This window comes from Balaenoptera acutorostrata, chromosome 1 (genome assembly GCF_949987535.1).
Source record: "Balaenoptera acutorostrata chromosome 1, mBalAcu1.1, whole genome shotgun sequence".
Taxonomy (NCBI): domain Eukaryota; kingdom Metazoa; phylum Chordata; class Mammalia; order Artiodactyla; family Balaenopteridae; genus Balaenoptera; species Balaenoptera acutorostrata.
In genome coordinates this window covers 44,793,442-44,807,518 of record NC_080064.1, presented here as the reverse complement: position 1 = coordinate 44,807,518, position 14,077 = coordinate 44,793,442, and the positions used below count along the sequence as shown (strand labels likewise).

The window sequence follows — 14,077 nt, the reverse complement described above, 5'->3', positions numbered from 1 at the left end:
CTTCATGACACCGAACTAATAGGCAAAGAAGGGGATTTATTGACTGGGGTGACTGACTTGATTATCATGGGAATATTGGGTTGCTACTATCTAATGAGGACAAAAAGGATTAGCTTGGAATCCAAAAGTACTATGGGGTGCCTCTTAATACTCTCATGTCTTGTAATAAAAGTTAGTTTACTACAATAACCCAAAGAAGCAGGACTGCTAACAGCATAGACTATTCAGGAATGAAGGTTTAGTTTATTGCACCAGATGAGAAACTACAAATGAGGTACTTACTAAGGGCAAAAGCAGTATAGAATGGGTAGTGAAAGAAGGAAATTACAAATACCAGCTATCACCACCTACGAGTTGCAGAAATAAGGACTTTAATAGTGACAAGTAGCAGAAAAAGGACTTTAACAATTTAACAGGACTATCTTCCTTGCTTTGACATAAATATATTTGTATATATTAACCAAACTGCTTTTGTTTTCCTGTCTTCCATTATCTATCATCTAACATAAATGTATGTTAACAGAGATTAACTTTTTTTACACTTTCCTTTTTAGGGCAGTTTGAGGTTCATAACAAGATTTAGCAGAAAGTACAGAGATTTCCCATATTCTCCCTGTCCCCACTACCTGCATAGCTTCCCTCACTATCAACATCCTGTCCCAGAGTGGATCATTTGTTACAACTGAAGAACCTACATTGACATATAATTATCACCCAAAGTCCATAGTTTACATTAGGGTTTGCTCTTGGTGTTGTATACATCTGACAAATGTAAAATGACACATAGTCACTATTAAAGCATCATAAAGAACAGTTTCACTGCCCTAAAAATCCTTTGTGCTCTACCTAGTCAACCCTCCCTTCTCCAACTGCTGATCTTTTTACTGTCTCCATAGTTTTGCCTTTTCTAGGACATCATATAGTTGGAATCATATAGTACGTAACCTTTTCAGAGTGGCTTTTTCACTTAGCAATATGCATTTAAGGTTCCTCCATGCCTTTTCATCACTTGATAACTAAATTTTGGGGAAGGGCTGAATAGCATTCCATTTTCTGGATGTACCACTGTTTATTTATCCATTCACCTAACGAAAGACATTTTGGTTGCATCCGAGATTTGGCAATTATGAATAAAACTGCTATAAACATCCACGTGTAGGTTTTTGTGTAAATCAGTTTTCCACTCATTTGGGTAAATGCCAAAGGAGTACAACTGCTGGATCCTATGGTAAGAGGATGTTCCATTTTGTAAGAATCTTCCAGCATTTGGTGTTGTTGCTGTTTTGGATTTTGGAGATTTGAATAGGTATGTAGTAGTATCTCATTGCTGTTTTAATTTGCAATTCCTTAATGACATATGATGTTGAGGATCTTTTCATATGCTTATTTGCCATTTGTATATCTTCTTTTTTTATATATTTTATTTTATTTATTTATCTTTGGCTGCGTTGGGTCTTTGTTGCTGCGCACGGGCTTTCTCTAGTTGCGGCGAGCGGGGGCTACTCTTCCTTGAGGTGCATGGGCTCCTCATTGCAGTGGCTTCCCTCATTGTGGAGCACAGGCTCTAGGCGCGTGGGCCTCAGTAGTTGTGGCTTGCAGGCTCTAGAGCATAGGCTCAGTAGTTGTGGCACACGGGCTTAGTTGCTCCACGGCATGTGGGATCTTCCAGGACCAGGGCTTGAACCCATGTCCCCTGCATTGGCAGGCAGATTCTTAGCCAGTGCACCACCAGGGAAGCCCCTGTGTATCTTCTTTAGACAGGTGTCTGTTTGGATCTTTTGCCCATTTTTAAATCAGATTGCTCATTTTCTTATTGTTTACTCTTAAGTCTGTGGCTTCCCTTCTCATTCTCTTGAACTTTAGTCTTTTTTAATCCCTCTATTTCTCCATTATTTCCTTCTTTTGTGTTAAATAGTATTTTCTAATGTACTATTTTACTCCTTTGTCATTTCTCTTACTATGTATTTTTTAGTTATTCTCTTAGTGGCTGCTCTAGGGATTACAATTCACATTTTAATTTATAGCAATCTAGTTCAAATTAATACTGACAATTTCAATAGCATACACAAAAAATTTGCTCCTATATAACTCTCTGCCCTCCTTCCTCCTTTGTGTTATTGTCATACAAATTATATCTCTATCCATTGTATAAAGCAACTCAGATTATTGCCCTTTATAGTTGTATTTTAGATCAGATAGGCGAGGGGGAAATGTGACAAACAAAAAAATACACTTATATTGTCTTTTATATTTACCGAGGTAGTTACATTTACCAATGCTCTTTCTTTCTTCATGTGCTCTCTATTTCACTGTCTAGTGCTCTTTCATTTCAGTCTGAATGACTCTCTTTAAAATTATTTCTTATAGGGGAGGTCTGTGATAATTTTCTCAATTTTTTTAATCTAGGAATGTCTTAACTTCTTCATTTTTTAAAGGTAGTTTCACTGAATACAGAATTCTTGGTTGGCAGCTTCTTTCATCACACTGCCTTAATGGTTACAGAAGATTAAATCAGAGGTGAAGTCTTATTGGGGATCCTTTGTACATGATGAATCACTTCTCTGTTGTTGCTTTCAATATTCTCTTTGTCTTTTGCTTCCAATGGTTTGACTATGTGTCTAGGTGTGGGTCTTTTTGAGGTATTCCTACTTGTTAAGTTTTTTGGATATGTATATTCATGTTTTTTCTTCAAGTTTAAGGAGTTTATCAGCCCTCACTTCTTCAAATATTCTTGTTGCCCCTTTTTTTCCTCTCCTCTCCTTCTGAGACTATTAGTATGTATATGTTGCTACACTTTGCTGATGTCCCACAAGTCTCTGAGGCTCTGTTCATTTTTCTTCATTCTTTTTTTTTTTTTCCTGTTTCACAGACTGAATAATCTCAATTGACCTATCTTAAAGTTCACCAATTTTTTTCTTCTGCCTGTTCAAATCTGGTATTGAGCCCCTCTAGTAAATTCTTCATTTCAGTTACTTTTCTTCTCAATGCCAGAATTTATTTGGTTCTTTTCTATAATTTCTATCTAGTAATTGATACTCTCTGTTTGGTGAAACATTATTATACTTTCTTTTACTTCTTTACTATATATAAAGAAGTAAAAGAAAGTATACTTTTATACCTTTACTTCTTTGAACATACTTAAACAGCTGATTTAAAGTCTTTGTCTAGCAAATCCAATATTTGGGCTACCTCAGTTTCTATGGACATTTCATTCACCAGCTTCTTCTTTTAAGCTTCTTTTTTCTTTGGTTAATTTGTTGTTTGCTCCAGTTGTTATCGGCATCTCAGGCAGCTATGCTGTTAAACAGTTGTTGCTGATTGTTCTTGACAAATGACTCTGAGGAAAATACTGTTTACACTGGACAAGTTCTCTGTCAGGTTACATAAAGACAAGCTTTTTGAGACTGGTTTACCAGGGAACTTCCAGACAGGTCAAATAAGGACAAGTCTCTGAATATGGGGCTTTGAAAGAGCTCCAACTCCATTTTGACTCCTCCAGTGCTGGGTAAAATGCTAGTTTTCACCATGATTGCAGGCTGTTGGTTTTCAAGGCTACCATGGAGCTGGAGAAAGGACTGTTACCAGAGCAAGTAAAAAATGCCACAAAGCTTGCTGTTCTTACAGGATAACGCTGTTGACTTGTTTTTAATAAATGCTCCCCCAGATCGTTGTAAGCCTTTGGTTAATTTCCAAAGTTCTGAAAAAGTTGATCTTGACAATTTCTGCAAGTGTTCTTGGTAATTTTATAACAGAGTATTTTCAGATGTGGTTATTCTGCCACTCTCAGTAACATCACTCTCATTCACCTCATTTTAAGATTACTTTTAAAGACATTAAATTATTTAAAGCAATAATAATAGTATATTGTGGGGTTAATAATATATTTAGAAGTATGTGTATGACAATAATAGCACAAAGGATAGGAGGGGGGTACATGGAAATATGCTGTTGTAAAAATCCCTGACATTATAAGTGAAATCGTATGACATTATTTGAAGGTAGACTACAGTAAATTAAAGACAGATGTTGTAAATCCTAGAGCAAACACTAAAAAACAAAAAAAGAGAGAGAAAACGAAATAATTCAATAGAAGAGAGAAAATAAAATACTAAAAAATACCCATTAATAAAAGATATTATGAAAGACAGAAAAGAACCAAAGAACAGACAGGACAGAAAACAAATAGCAAGGTGGCACATTATACTGCAACTGTATGTGCCTGTCTACCTATCTCTCTCTTATGCTCTATCTATGTATACCCATTTTCTCTACTAGATTATAAACTTACCTAATTTGAGTGATAAACAGAAACAAGCCAAAGTTAATTGCTGTAATAAATACACTATAAATTCTAACTTCTCTATTTTGGAATTTGTGATAATTTATAAAATTTTACTTAATATATAAGACACTATGAAAAAATACAAAACTCACCTGTCTTCATAAAATAAATCTCAGAATTTTAGTGCTAAGTTATTTCAGAAACCACTTTGCACAATTTCATTTTACAATTAAGGAAACTCAAAGTGACTATCTGACTAATTGATAATTAATCAAAAGCATCACATGGCCAGTCAGCAGTAGAGCCATAGTAAAATTCTTATTTCATATCTTTTAGTCCAGTTCTCTCAAGAGAAAAAAATTTCTATGCAACACCAACCACATATGCAACTATATATAAATAACGTGCTTATTTCAAATGATTCTTATCTAGCAGATCTAGAAACATCTTGTTAAATTGTACACAAATTTTAAAATAATCAAACTTTTTAAAATGCCTATTGTTGCATTTAGAGTTTCAACTAATTCAAATTCTCATCAATTAATCAAGATTATTGAACTATACTACACTTAACGAAAATCGAAGATACCGTGGCTAAATAATCATTTAAAACACTGGCTACCAAAATCAGAGAATACAATCATTCATTCAAATCAATGACCAAATCATTCACACTTATGCCAAAAATGACTGAAAAATTATAAAATCTGTGTGTATTATTACCTGTAGCTCCAAGTGGGTGTCCCTTTGAAATCAATCCACCACTAGGATTTATGACCCACTTTCCTCCATAAGTATTATCTCCTCTATCAACCAGTTTCCCACCTTGACCTATAGAAGGAAAAATAATGTTCATAAATGTTAAAAATAACATCGGAACAAATGATATGTTTGTTTTTTTTAAACTTACAGATAGCCAAGAATTTCCTGGAGCAAACATTTCTTGATGGCTCAAACTAACTTCAAGTTGATACAAGCACTTCTAAAAGTGAGGTAATAAACACTGAGTAATAAAGGCTTATATTTTCAGAACAATTCTTGCATAAAACAAAGCTCCTATTAGCTCCTAAGAGCTCTCTGCTTCCAAAATTGCTACAAATATAATCAAGATTCAGAGAACTAGAAGAAAAGCACTGAAATGGATACAATACTGTAAAATAATATTAGGTTTAAAAATTCATAATTTTGCCAAAATGTATTCATTTCCATTTCAACTGTATTATTACATTCTATATAAATATTCTTAGTAAACAACAGGGGGGAGAGGGACAGAAAAAAAAAGAGAGCTTTCATGAAATGAAGGAAAATGACTGAAATTACCGTTGAGCATAAATGTAAGCTTAAAAGAAAAAAATTACATCACATGCTTGGCAGCTTCAACATTCCTATCAGTTCCCTGGTCATACTTCCAGGTGGTTAAGAAGTAAATAAAAATGCATGTACTGTATAAAATATTCTTCCAGATGATATTTCTGGTAATGAGAGGTGGAATCTCCAAATGATGATAATGGTGGTGGTGGTGTTATCAGAGGTGGCTAATAGCTTTTACGTACTCACTCTGTGTCAGGCCTTGTTCTCATTATTTTACGTATATTTACATAATTTAATTTAATCCTCAACACTATGAAGTAGGTACTATCATTCCCATTTTACAGATGAGGAAAGAGACACATAGATATTAAGTAACCAGTCTAAGGCCAAAGCAGGGGACGTAGAATACTCAGGCAGCCTGGCTCCATAGCCTGTGTTCTTAGCCAACACGTTTTATTGCCTTCAAAAACAAGAGCGTTGGGCTTCCCTGGTGGTGCAGTGGTTGAGAATCTGCCTGCCAATGCAGGGGACACGGGTTTGAGCCCTGGTCTGGGAGGATCCCACATGCCGCGGAGCAACTGGGCCCGTGAGCCGCAATTGCTGAGCCTGCGCGTCTGGAGCCTGTGCTCTGCAACAAGAGAGGCCGCGATAGTGAGAGGCCCGCGCGCTGCGATGAAGAGTGGCCCCCGATTGCCGCAACTGGAGAAAGCCCTAGCACAGAAACGAAGACCCAACACAGCCATAAATAAATAAAAATAAATAAATAAATAGATAAATAAAAATTTAAAAAAAAAAAAAAAACAAGAGCGTTTCTCTACTGGCAAAATGAAACATACTAATCACAGAATTTTAGATGACTTAACACTTTTAATTTGATTTTAAATCTAGGTTGTAGATTAAAAACCATCCATTGAGACATTCTTCTATTTTCTGATGTGTTTCTAACATAGAACCTGATACAAGGTTCTAGTCATAACAAGTAAACTATCTGCTATTACTGCTTTCATATTGTTAAATATTGTCACTGTATTGAGTAATAGCAGACTGAACACAAACCAACCCCAAGAAGTGAATAATTTACTGCATGATTTTCCATAATACATACAATCCTATGAAGTATCAGAATATTCCACTGGGGAATTAACATTCCAGAAGACCTGCTTTATAAGAAATGCTAAAGTAAATTCTCTAGAAAAATCTGGATCAGCAAGAAAGAGGAAAGAACAACAGAAATAATAAATATCTGGGTAAATATAAAGGACTTTTTTCCTCTTAGGGTCTTTAAAATATGTGCAACTATTGAAAACAAAAATTATAACACTGTCTTTGGGAGTTTTTTTAATGTACATAGATGTAATACATATGATAATTTAACATAAAGGTGGGTGTAAGGCAGAAAGAAATTGGTTAATGGACGTATATGTTTGCAAGGTTTCTACATTTTATGTGAAGTGGTACAATATTAATGCTAAGCAGACCCCCTACAGCGGTGGTTCTCAGCCCAGAGAAATTTTGTCCCCCAGGGGACATTTGGCAATGTCTGGAAACATTTTTGATTATCACAACTGTGGGCGTAGGTACTACTGGCATGTAGTGGGTAGAGGGCCAGGAATGCTGTTAAACATCCTACAATGTCCAAGCCCCACAAAAAAGAATGATCTAGCTCAAGTGTCAACAGTATTAAGGTTGAGAAATCCTGCAACCACTAAAACAAAACAAAACTAAACAAAAACTAAGCTAAGAATAAACAGATATGGCCAAAAAGCCAATACATACTAAAATGTCATACTGAAAATATTCAGATACTCCAAAAGGCAGCAGGTGAGACAGAAAACAGAGTAACAAAAAACAAAGGGACAAATAGAGGAAACAGATAATAAAATGGTCAACCTAAATCCTACTATATAAATATGTAATTACATTAAATGTTAATGCTCTTTAAATCACACTGCGCAACAGAAATATAATGCAAATCACATATGTACTTTAAAATTTTCTAGTATATATTTTAATATATATTTTATAATGTGTAACCCAATATATCCAAAATATTTTCATTTCAAAATGTAACCAATATAGGGACTTCCCTGGTGGCACAGTGGTTAAGAATCCACCAGTCAATGCAGGGGACACAGGTTTGATCCCTGGTCCAGGAAGATCCCACATGCTGTGGAGCAACTAAGCCCGTGTGCCACAACTACAGAGCCTGCACTCTAGAGCCCACGTGCCACAACTACTGAAGCCCACGTGCCTAGAGCCTATGCTCTACAACAAGAGAAGCCACCGCAATGAGAAGCCCGCACACTGCAATAAAGAGTAGCCCTCGCTCGCCGCAACTAGAGAAAGCCCACACACAGCAACGAAGACCTAACACAGGCAAAAATAAATAAATTTTTTTTAAAATGTAAGCAATATAAAAAATTATTAATGAAATACTTTATATTCTATTTTTCATATTAAGTCTTCAAAATCTGATGTGTACTTCATACTTACAGCACATCTCAATTTGGACCAGCCACATTTTAAGGATTCAATAACCACATAGAGCTAGTAGCTACCGTATTAGACGACACTCCGTTAAACACTCCATTAAAAGGCAGAAACTGACAAAGTCGATAAAAAACAATACACTACTGCCTACAAGAGACACACCTTAAATAGACAAATAAATACATAAGTAAATAAATAAATAAATAACCCAAATAGGTCGAGAGCAAACGAATAGAAAAAGATATATCATGTAAAGAGTAAGCATATGAAGGCTGGCATGCTATGTTAGTCAGATAAAAGAGACTTCTAGACAAAGAATATAACCAGAGATAAAGCAGAATGTTTCATAATGAAAAAAAACACAACTCATCAGGAAGACATAACAATTATAAATAAGAGAGCCTCAAAATAAATGAAGCAAAAATTGATAGAACTAAAGAAAGAAAGAGATAGTTCCACAATTGTAGTAGGAGAGTCTAACACCCCTCTCTCAGCAAGTGATAGAGCAAGTCAAATAAATTAGTAGAGACACAGAAGGTCTTAAAAATTCTATCAATCATCTTGATTTAATTAACATATATAGAACACTACATCTAACAACCGCAGAATCCGCATTATTTTTCAAGCGCATAAGTTCACCAATATATACCATATGCTGAGCCATAAAGTAAATTTCAATTAACTTAAAAGGATCAAAATCAAACAAAGCGTAATCTCTGACTACAGCAAAATTATAATAGAAAGCAATAACAACAAGATACCTAGGAAAATTCCAAATACCTGGATATTAAACAGCACACTTCTAAATAATTTACAGGTCAAAGACAAAATTAGACATTAAAGGGACATTTTAAATATTTTGAACTAAATGACAATGAATATATCAAAATCTGTGGAATGCAGCTAAAATACTGCTTAGAAGAAAATGTATAGCTTTACATACTTACACTAGAAAAGGAGAAATATCTAAAATAAATGATCTAAGGATCTATCATAAGAAACTTAAAACAAAACAAAACAAAAAAAAGTAAACCCAAAGTAAGTTAAAGTAAGTAAATAATAAAGAGCAGAGATCAGTGAAATGGAGGGGGAAAAAAAGACAGTAACAAAGGCAAAAGCTGAATCTTTGTAAAGCTCAACAAAATTGACAAATTTCTAGCTAGACAGATGAAGGAAAAAAAGGAGAAAGAACAAAAACCATCAATATCAGGAATTTTAAAAAAAGGTTATCACCATAGATTCTATAGACATTAAAAGGATAATAAGAGAATACTCTGAACAACTTCAGTGAACAAATTTGGCTACTTAAATGAAATGGACAATTTTCTTGAAAAATATATCTTATCAAAATTAATAGGTACAGGAAGAAACAAAAATTATAGATCAGACCTTCAAGATGGCAGAGGAGTAAGACGTGGAGATCACCTTCCTCCCCACAAATACATCAGAAATACATCTACATGAGGAACAACTCCTACAGAACACCTACTGAACACTGGCAGAAGACCTCAGACTTCCCAAAAGGCAAGAAACTCCCCGCGTACCTCGGTAGGGCAAAAGAAGAAAAAGAAAAAACAGAGACAAAAGAATAGGGATGGGACCTGCACCTCTGGGAGCCAGCTGTGAAGGAGGAAAAGTTTCCACACACTAGGAAGTCCCTTCACTGGTGGAGACGGGGGGTGGCAAGGGGGGAAGCTTCGGAGCCACGGAGGAGAGTGCAGCAGCAGGGGTGCAGAGGGCAAAGCGGAGAGATTCCCACACAGAGGATTGCTGCCGACCAGCACTCACCAGCCCGAGAGGCTTGTCTGCTCACCCAACGGGGCTGGTGGGGGCTGGGAGCTGAGGCTCCGGCTTCGGAGGTCAGATCCCAGGGAGAGGACTGGGGTTGGCTGCATGAACACAGCCTGAAGGGGGCTAGTGTGTCACAGCTAGCCAGGAGGGAGTCCGGGAAAAAGTCTGGACCTGCGTAAGAGGCAAGAGACCATTGTTTCAGGGTGCACGAGGAGAGGGGATTCAGAGCACCGCCTAAACGAGCTCCAGAGACAGGCGCAAGCCACGGCTATCAGTACAGACACAAGAGACAGGCATGAAACGTTGAGGCTGCTACTGCAGCCACCAAGAAGCCTGTGTGCAAGCCCAGGTCACTATCCACACCTCCCCTCCTGGGAGCCTGTGCAGCCCGCCACCGCCAGGGTCCCAGGATCCAGGGACAACTTCCCCGGGAGAACACACGGCATGCCTCAGGCTGCTGCAACATCACGCCGGCCTCTGCCACCGCAGGCTCGCCCCACATTCCATACCCTTCCCTCCCCCAAGCCTGAGTGAGCCAGAGCCCCCTGATGGGCTGCTACTTCAACCCCGTCATCGTGTCTGGGCAGGGAACAGACGTCCTCAGGCAACCTACATGCAGAGGAGGGGCCAAATCCAAAGCTGAACTCCAGGAGCTGTGTGAACAAAGAAGAGAAAGAGAAATCCCTCCCAGCAGCCTCAGGAGCAGCGGATTATATCTCCACAATCAACTTGATGTACCCTGCATCTCTGGAATACCTGAATAGACAACGAATCATCCCAAAATTGAGTCGGTGAGCAATGGTAGACTTGGGGTTTGCTTTCTGCATTTAATTTGTTTCTGGTTTTATGTTTATCTTAGTTTAGTATTTAGAGTTTATTATCATTGGTAGATTTTTTTATTGATTTGGTTGCTCTCTTCCCTTTTTTTTAAATATATACATATATATTTCTTTCCTCTTTCTCTTTTTGTGAGGGTGTATGTGTATGCTTCTTTGTGTGATTTTGTCTATATAGCTTTGCTTTTACCATTTGTCCTAGGGTTCTGTCTGTCCATTTTTTGTGTGGTTTTTTTGTTTATTTTTTTTTTAGTATAGGTTTTAGTGCTTCTTATCATTGGTGGATTTGTTTTTTGGTTTGGTTGCTCTCTTCTTTCTTTCTCTCTTTTATTTTTAATACTTTTTAATTTTTAAATTTTTAATAATTTTTTTATTTTTTATTTTAATAACTTTATTTTATTTTATTTTTTTCTTTCTTTCTTTCTTTCTTTATTCTCACTTTTCTTCTGAGCCGTGTGGCTGACAGGGTCTCGGTGCTCTGGCCGGGTGTCAGGCCTGTGCCTCTGAGGTGGGAGAGCTGAGTTCAGGACATTGGTCCACCAGAGACCTCCTGGCTCCACGTAATATCAAACGGCGAAAGCTCTCCCAGAGATCACCATCTCAACACTAAGACCCAGCTCCACTCAACGACCAGCAAGCTACAGTGCTGGACACCCTATGGCAAACAACTAGCAAGACAGGAACACAACCCCACTCATTAGCAGAGAGGCTGCCTAAAATCTTAATAAGGTCACAGACACCCCAAAACACACCACCGAACGGAGTCCTGCCCATCAGAAAGACAAGATCCAGCCGCATCCACCAGAACACAGGCACCAGTCCCCTCCACCAGGAACCCTACACAACCCACTGAACCAAACTTACCCACTGGGGGCAGACACAAAAACAATGGGAACTACGAACATGCAGCCTGCAAAAAGGAGACCCCAAACACAGTAAGTTAAGCAAAATGAGAAGACAGAGAAACACACAGCAAATGAAGGAGCAAGGTAAAAACCCACCAGACCAAACAAATGAAGAGGAAATAGGTAGTCTACCTGAAAAAGAATGCAGAGTAATGACAGTAAAGATGATCCAAAATCTTGGAAATAGAATGGAGAAAATATAAGAAACGTTTAACAAGAAGCTAGAATAACTAAAGAGCAAACAAACAATGATGAACAACACAATAAATGAAATTAAAAATTCTCTAGAAGAAATCAATAGCAGAATAACGGAAGCAGAAGAACAGATAAGTGACCTGGAAGAAAAAAAAGAAAGAAATAACTACCACAGAGCAGAATAAAGAAAAAAGTATGAAAAGAATTGAGGACGGTCTCAGAGATCACTGGGACAACATTAAACGCACAAACATTCGAATTATACGGGTCCCAGAAGAAGAAGAGAAAAAGAAAGGGACTGAGAAAATATTTGAAGAGATTATAGTTGAAAACTTCCCTAATATGGAAAAGGAAATAATCAAGTCCAGGAAACACAGAGAGTCCCGTACAGGAAAAATCCAAGGAGAAATACACCAAGACACATATTAATCAAGCTATCAAAAATTAAATACAAAGAAAAAATATTAAAAGCAGCAAGGGAAAACCAACAAATAACATAATACAAGGAAATCTCCATAAGGTTAACAGCTGATCTTTCAGCAGAAACTCTGCAAGCCAGAAGGGAGTGGCAGGACATATTTAAAGTGATGAAAGGGAAAAACCTACAACCAAGATTACTCTACCCAGCAAGGATCTCATTCAGATTTGACAGAGAAATTAAAAACTTTACAGACAAGAAAAAGCTAAGAGAATTCAGCACCACCTAACCAGCTCTACAACAAATGCCAAAGGAACTTCTCTAGGCAGGAAACACAAGAGAAGGAAAGACCTACAATAACAAACCCAAAACAATTAAGAAAATGGTAATAGGAACATACATATTGATAATTACCTTAAATGTAAATGGATTAAATGCTCCAACCAAAAGACATAGATTGGCTGAATGGATACAAAAACAAGAACCATATATATGTTGTCTACAAGAGACCCAATTCAGACCTAGGGACATATACAGACTGAAAGTGAGGGGACAGAAAAAGATATTCCATTCAAATGGAAATCAAAAGAAAGCTGGAGAAGCAATTCCCATATCAGATAAAATAGACTTTAAAATAAAGACTATTACAAGAGACAAAGAAGGACACTACATAATGATCAAGGGATCAATCCAAGAAGAAGATATAACAATTGTAAATATTTATGCACCCAACATAGGAGCACCTCAATACATAAGGCAAATGCTAACAGCCATAAAAGGGGAAATCGACAGTAACACAATCATAGTAGGGGACTTTAACACCCCACTTTCACCAATGGACAGATCATCCAAAATGAAAATAAATAAGGAAACACAAGCTTTAAATGACACATTAAACAAGATGGACTTAATTGATATTTATAGGACAGTCTATCCAAAAACAACAGAATACACTTTCTTCTCAAGTGCTCATGGAACATTCTCCAGGATAGATCATATCTTGGGTAACAATCAAGCCTTGGTAAATTTAAGAGAACTGAAATCGTATCAAGTATCTTTTCCAACCACAATGCTATGAGACTAGATATCAATTAGAGGAAAAAATATGTAAAAAATACAAACACATCGAGGCTACACAATACACTACTAAATAACCAAGAAATCACTGGAGAAATCATAGAGGAAATAAAAAATACCTAGAGGGGCTTCCCTGGTGGCGCAGTGGTTGAGACTCTGCCTGCCAATGCAGGGGACACGGGTTCGAGCCCTGGTCTGGGAAGATCCCACATGCCGCGGAGCAACTAGGCCCGTGAGCCACAACTACTGAGCCTGCGCGTCTGGAGCCTGTGCTCCGCAACAAGAGAGGCTGCGATAGTGAGAGGCCCGCACACCGCGATGAAGAATGGCCCCCGCTCGCCGCAACTAAAGAAAGCCCTCGCACAGAAACGAAGACCCAACACAGCCATAAATAAATAAAAATAAATAAATACATAAATTTTAAAAATACCTAGAAACAAATGACAATGAAAACACAACGACCCAAAACCTATGGGATGCAGCAAAAGCAGCTCTAAGAAGGAAGTTTACAGCAATACAATCCTACCTCAAGAAACAAGAAACATCTCAAATAAACCACCTAACCTTACACCTAAAGCAATTAGAGAAAGAAGAACAAAAAACCTCCAAAGTTAGCAGAAGGAAAGAAACCATAAAGATGAGATCAGAAATAAATGAAAAAGAAATGAAGGAAACGGTAGCAAAGATCAATACAACTAAAAGCTGGTTCTTTGAAGATAAACAAAATTGATAAGCCATTAGCCAGACTCATCAAGACAAAAAGGGAGAAGAC

The 14,077-nt window shown here is 37.3% G+C and overlaps 1 protein-coding gene across 2 annotated transcripts in view; it reads right to left on the bottom strand.

Annotated features, from left to right (window-relative positions):
• The window catches only part of SCP2 (sterol carrier protein 2), a 158,441-nt gene that overhangs the window by 75,941 nt on the left and 68,423 nt on the right, over nucleotides 1-14,077 (bottom strand). For both annotated transcript variants that reach the window (XM_007164440.3, XM_007164441.3), the window contains one exon: nucleotides 5,006-5,113. In XM_007164440.3, coding sequence (XP_007164502.2) covers nucleotides 5,006-5,113 — 108 coding nt within the window. The remainder of the gene's footprint in view (nucleotides 1-5,005; nucleotides 5,114-14,077) is intronic.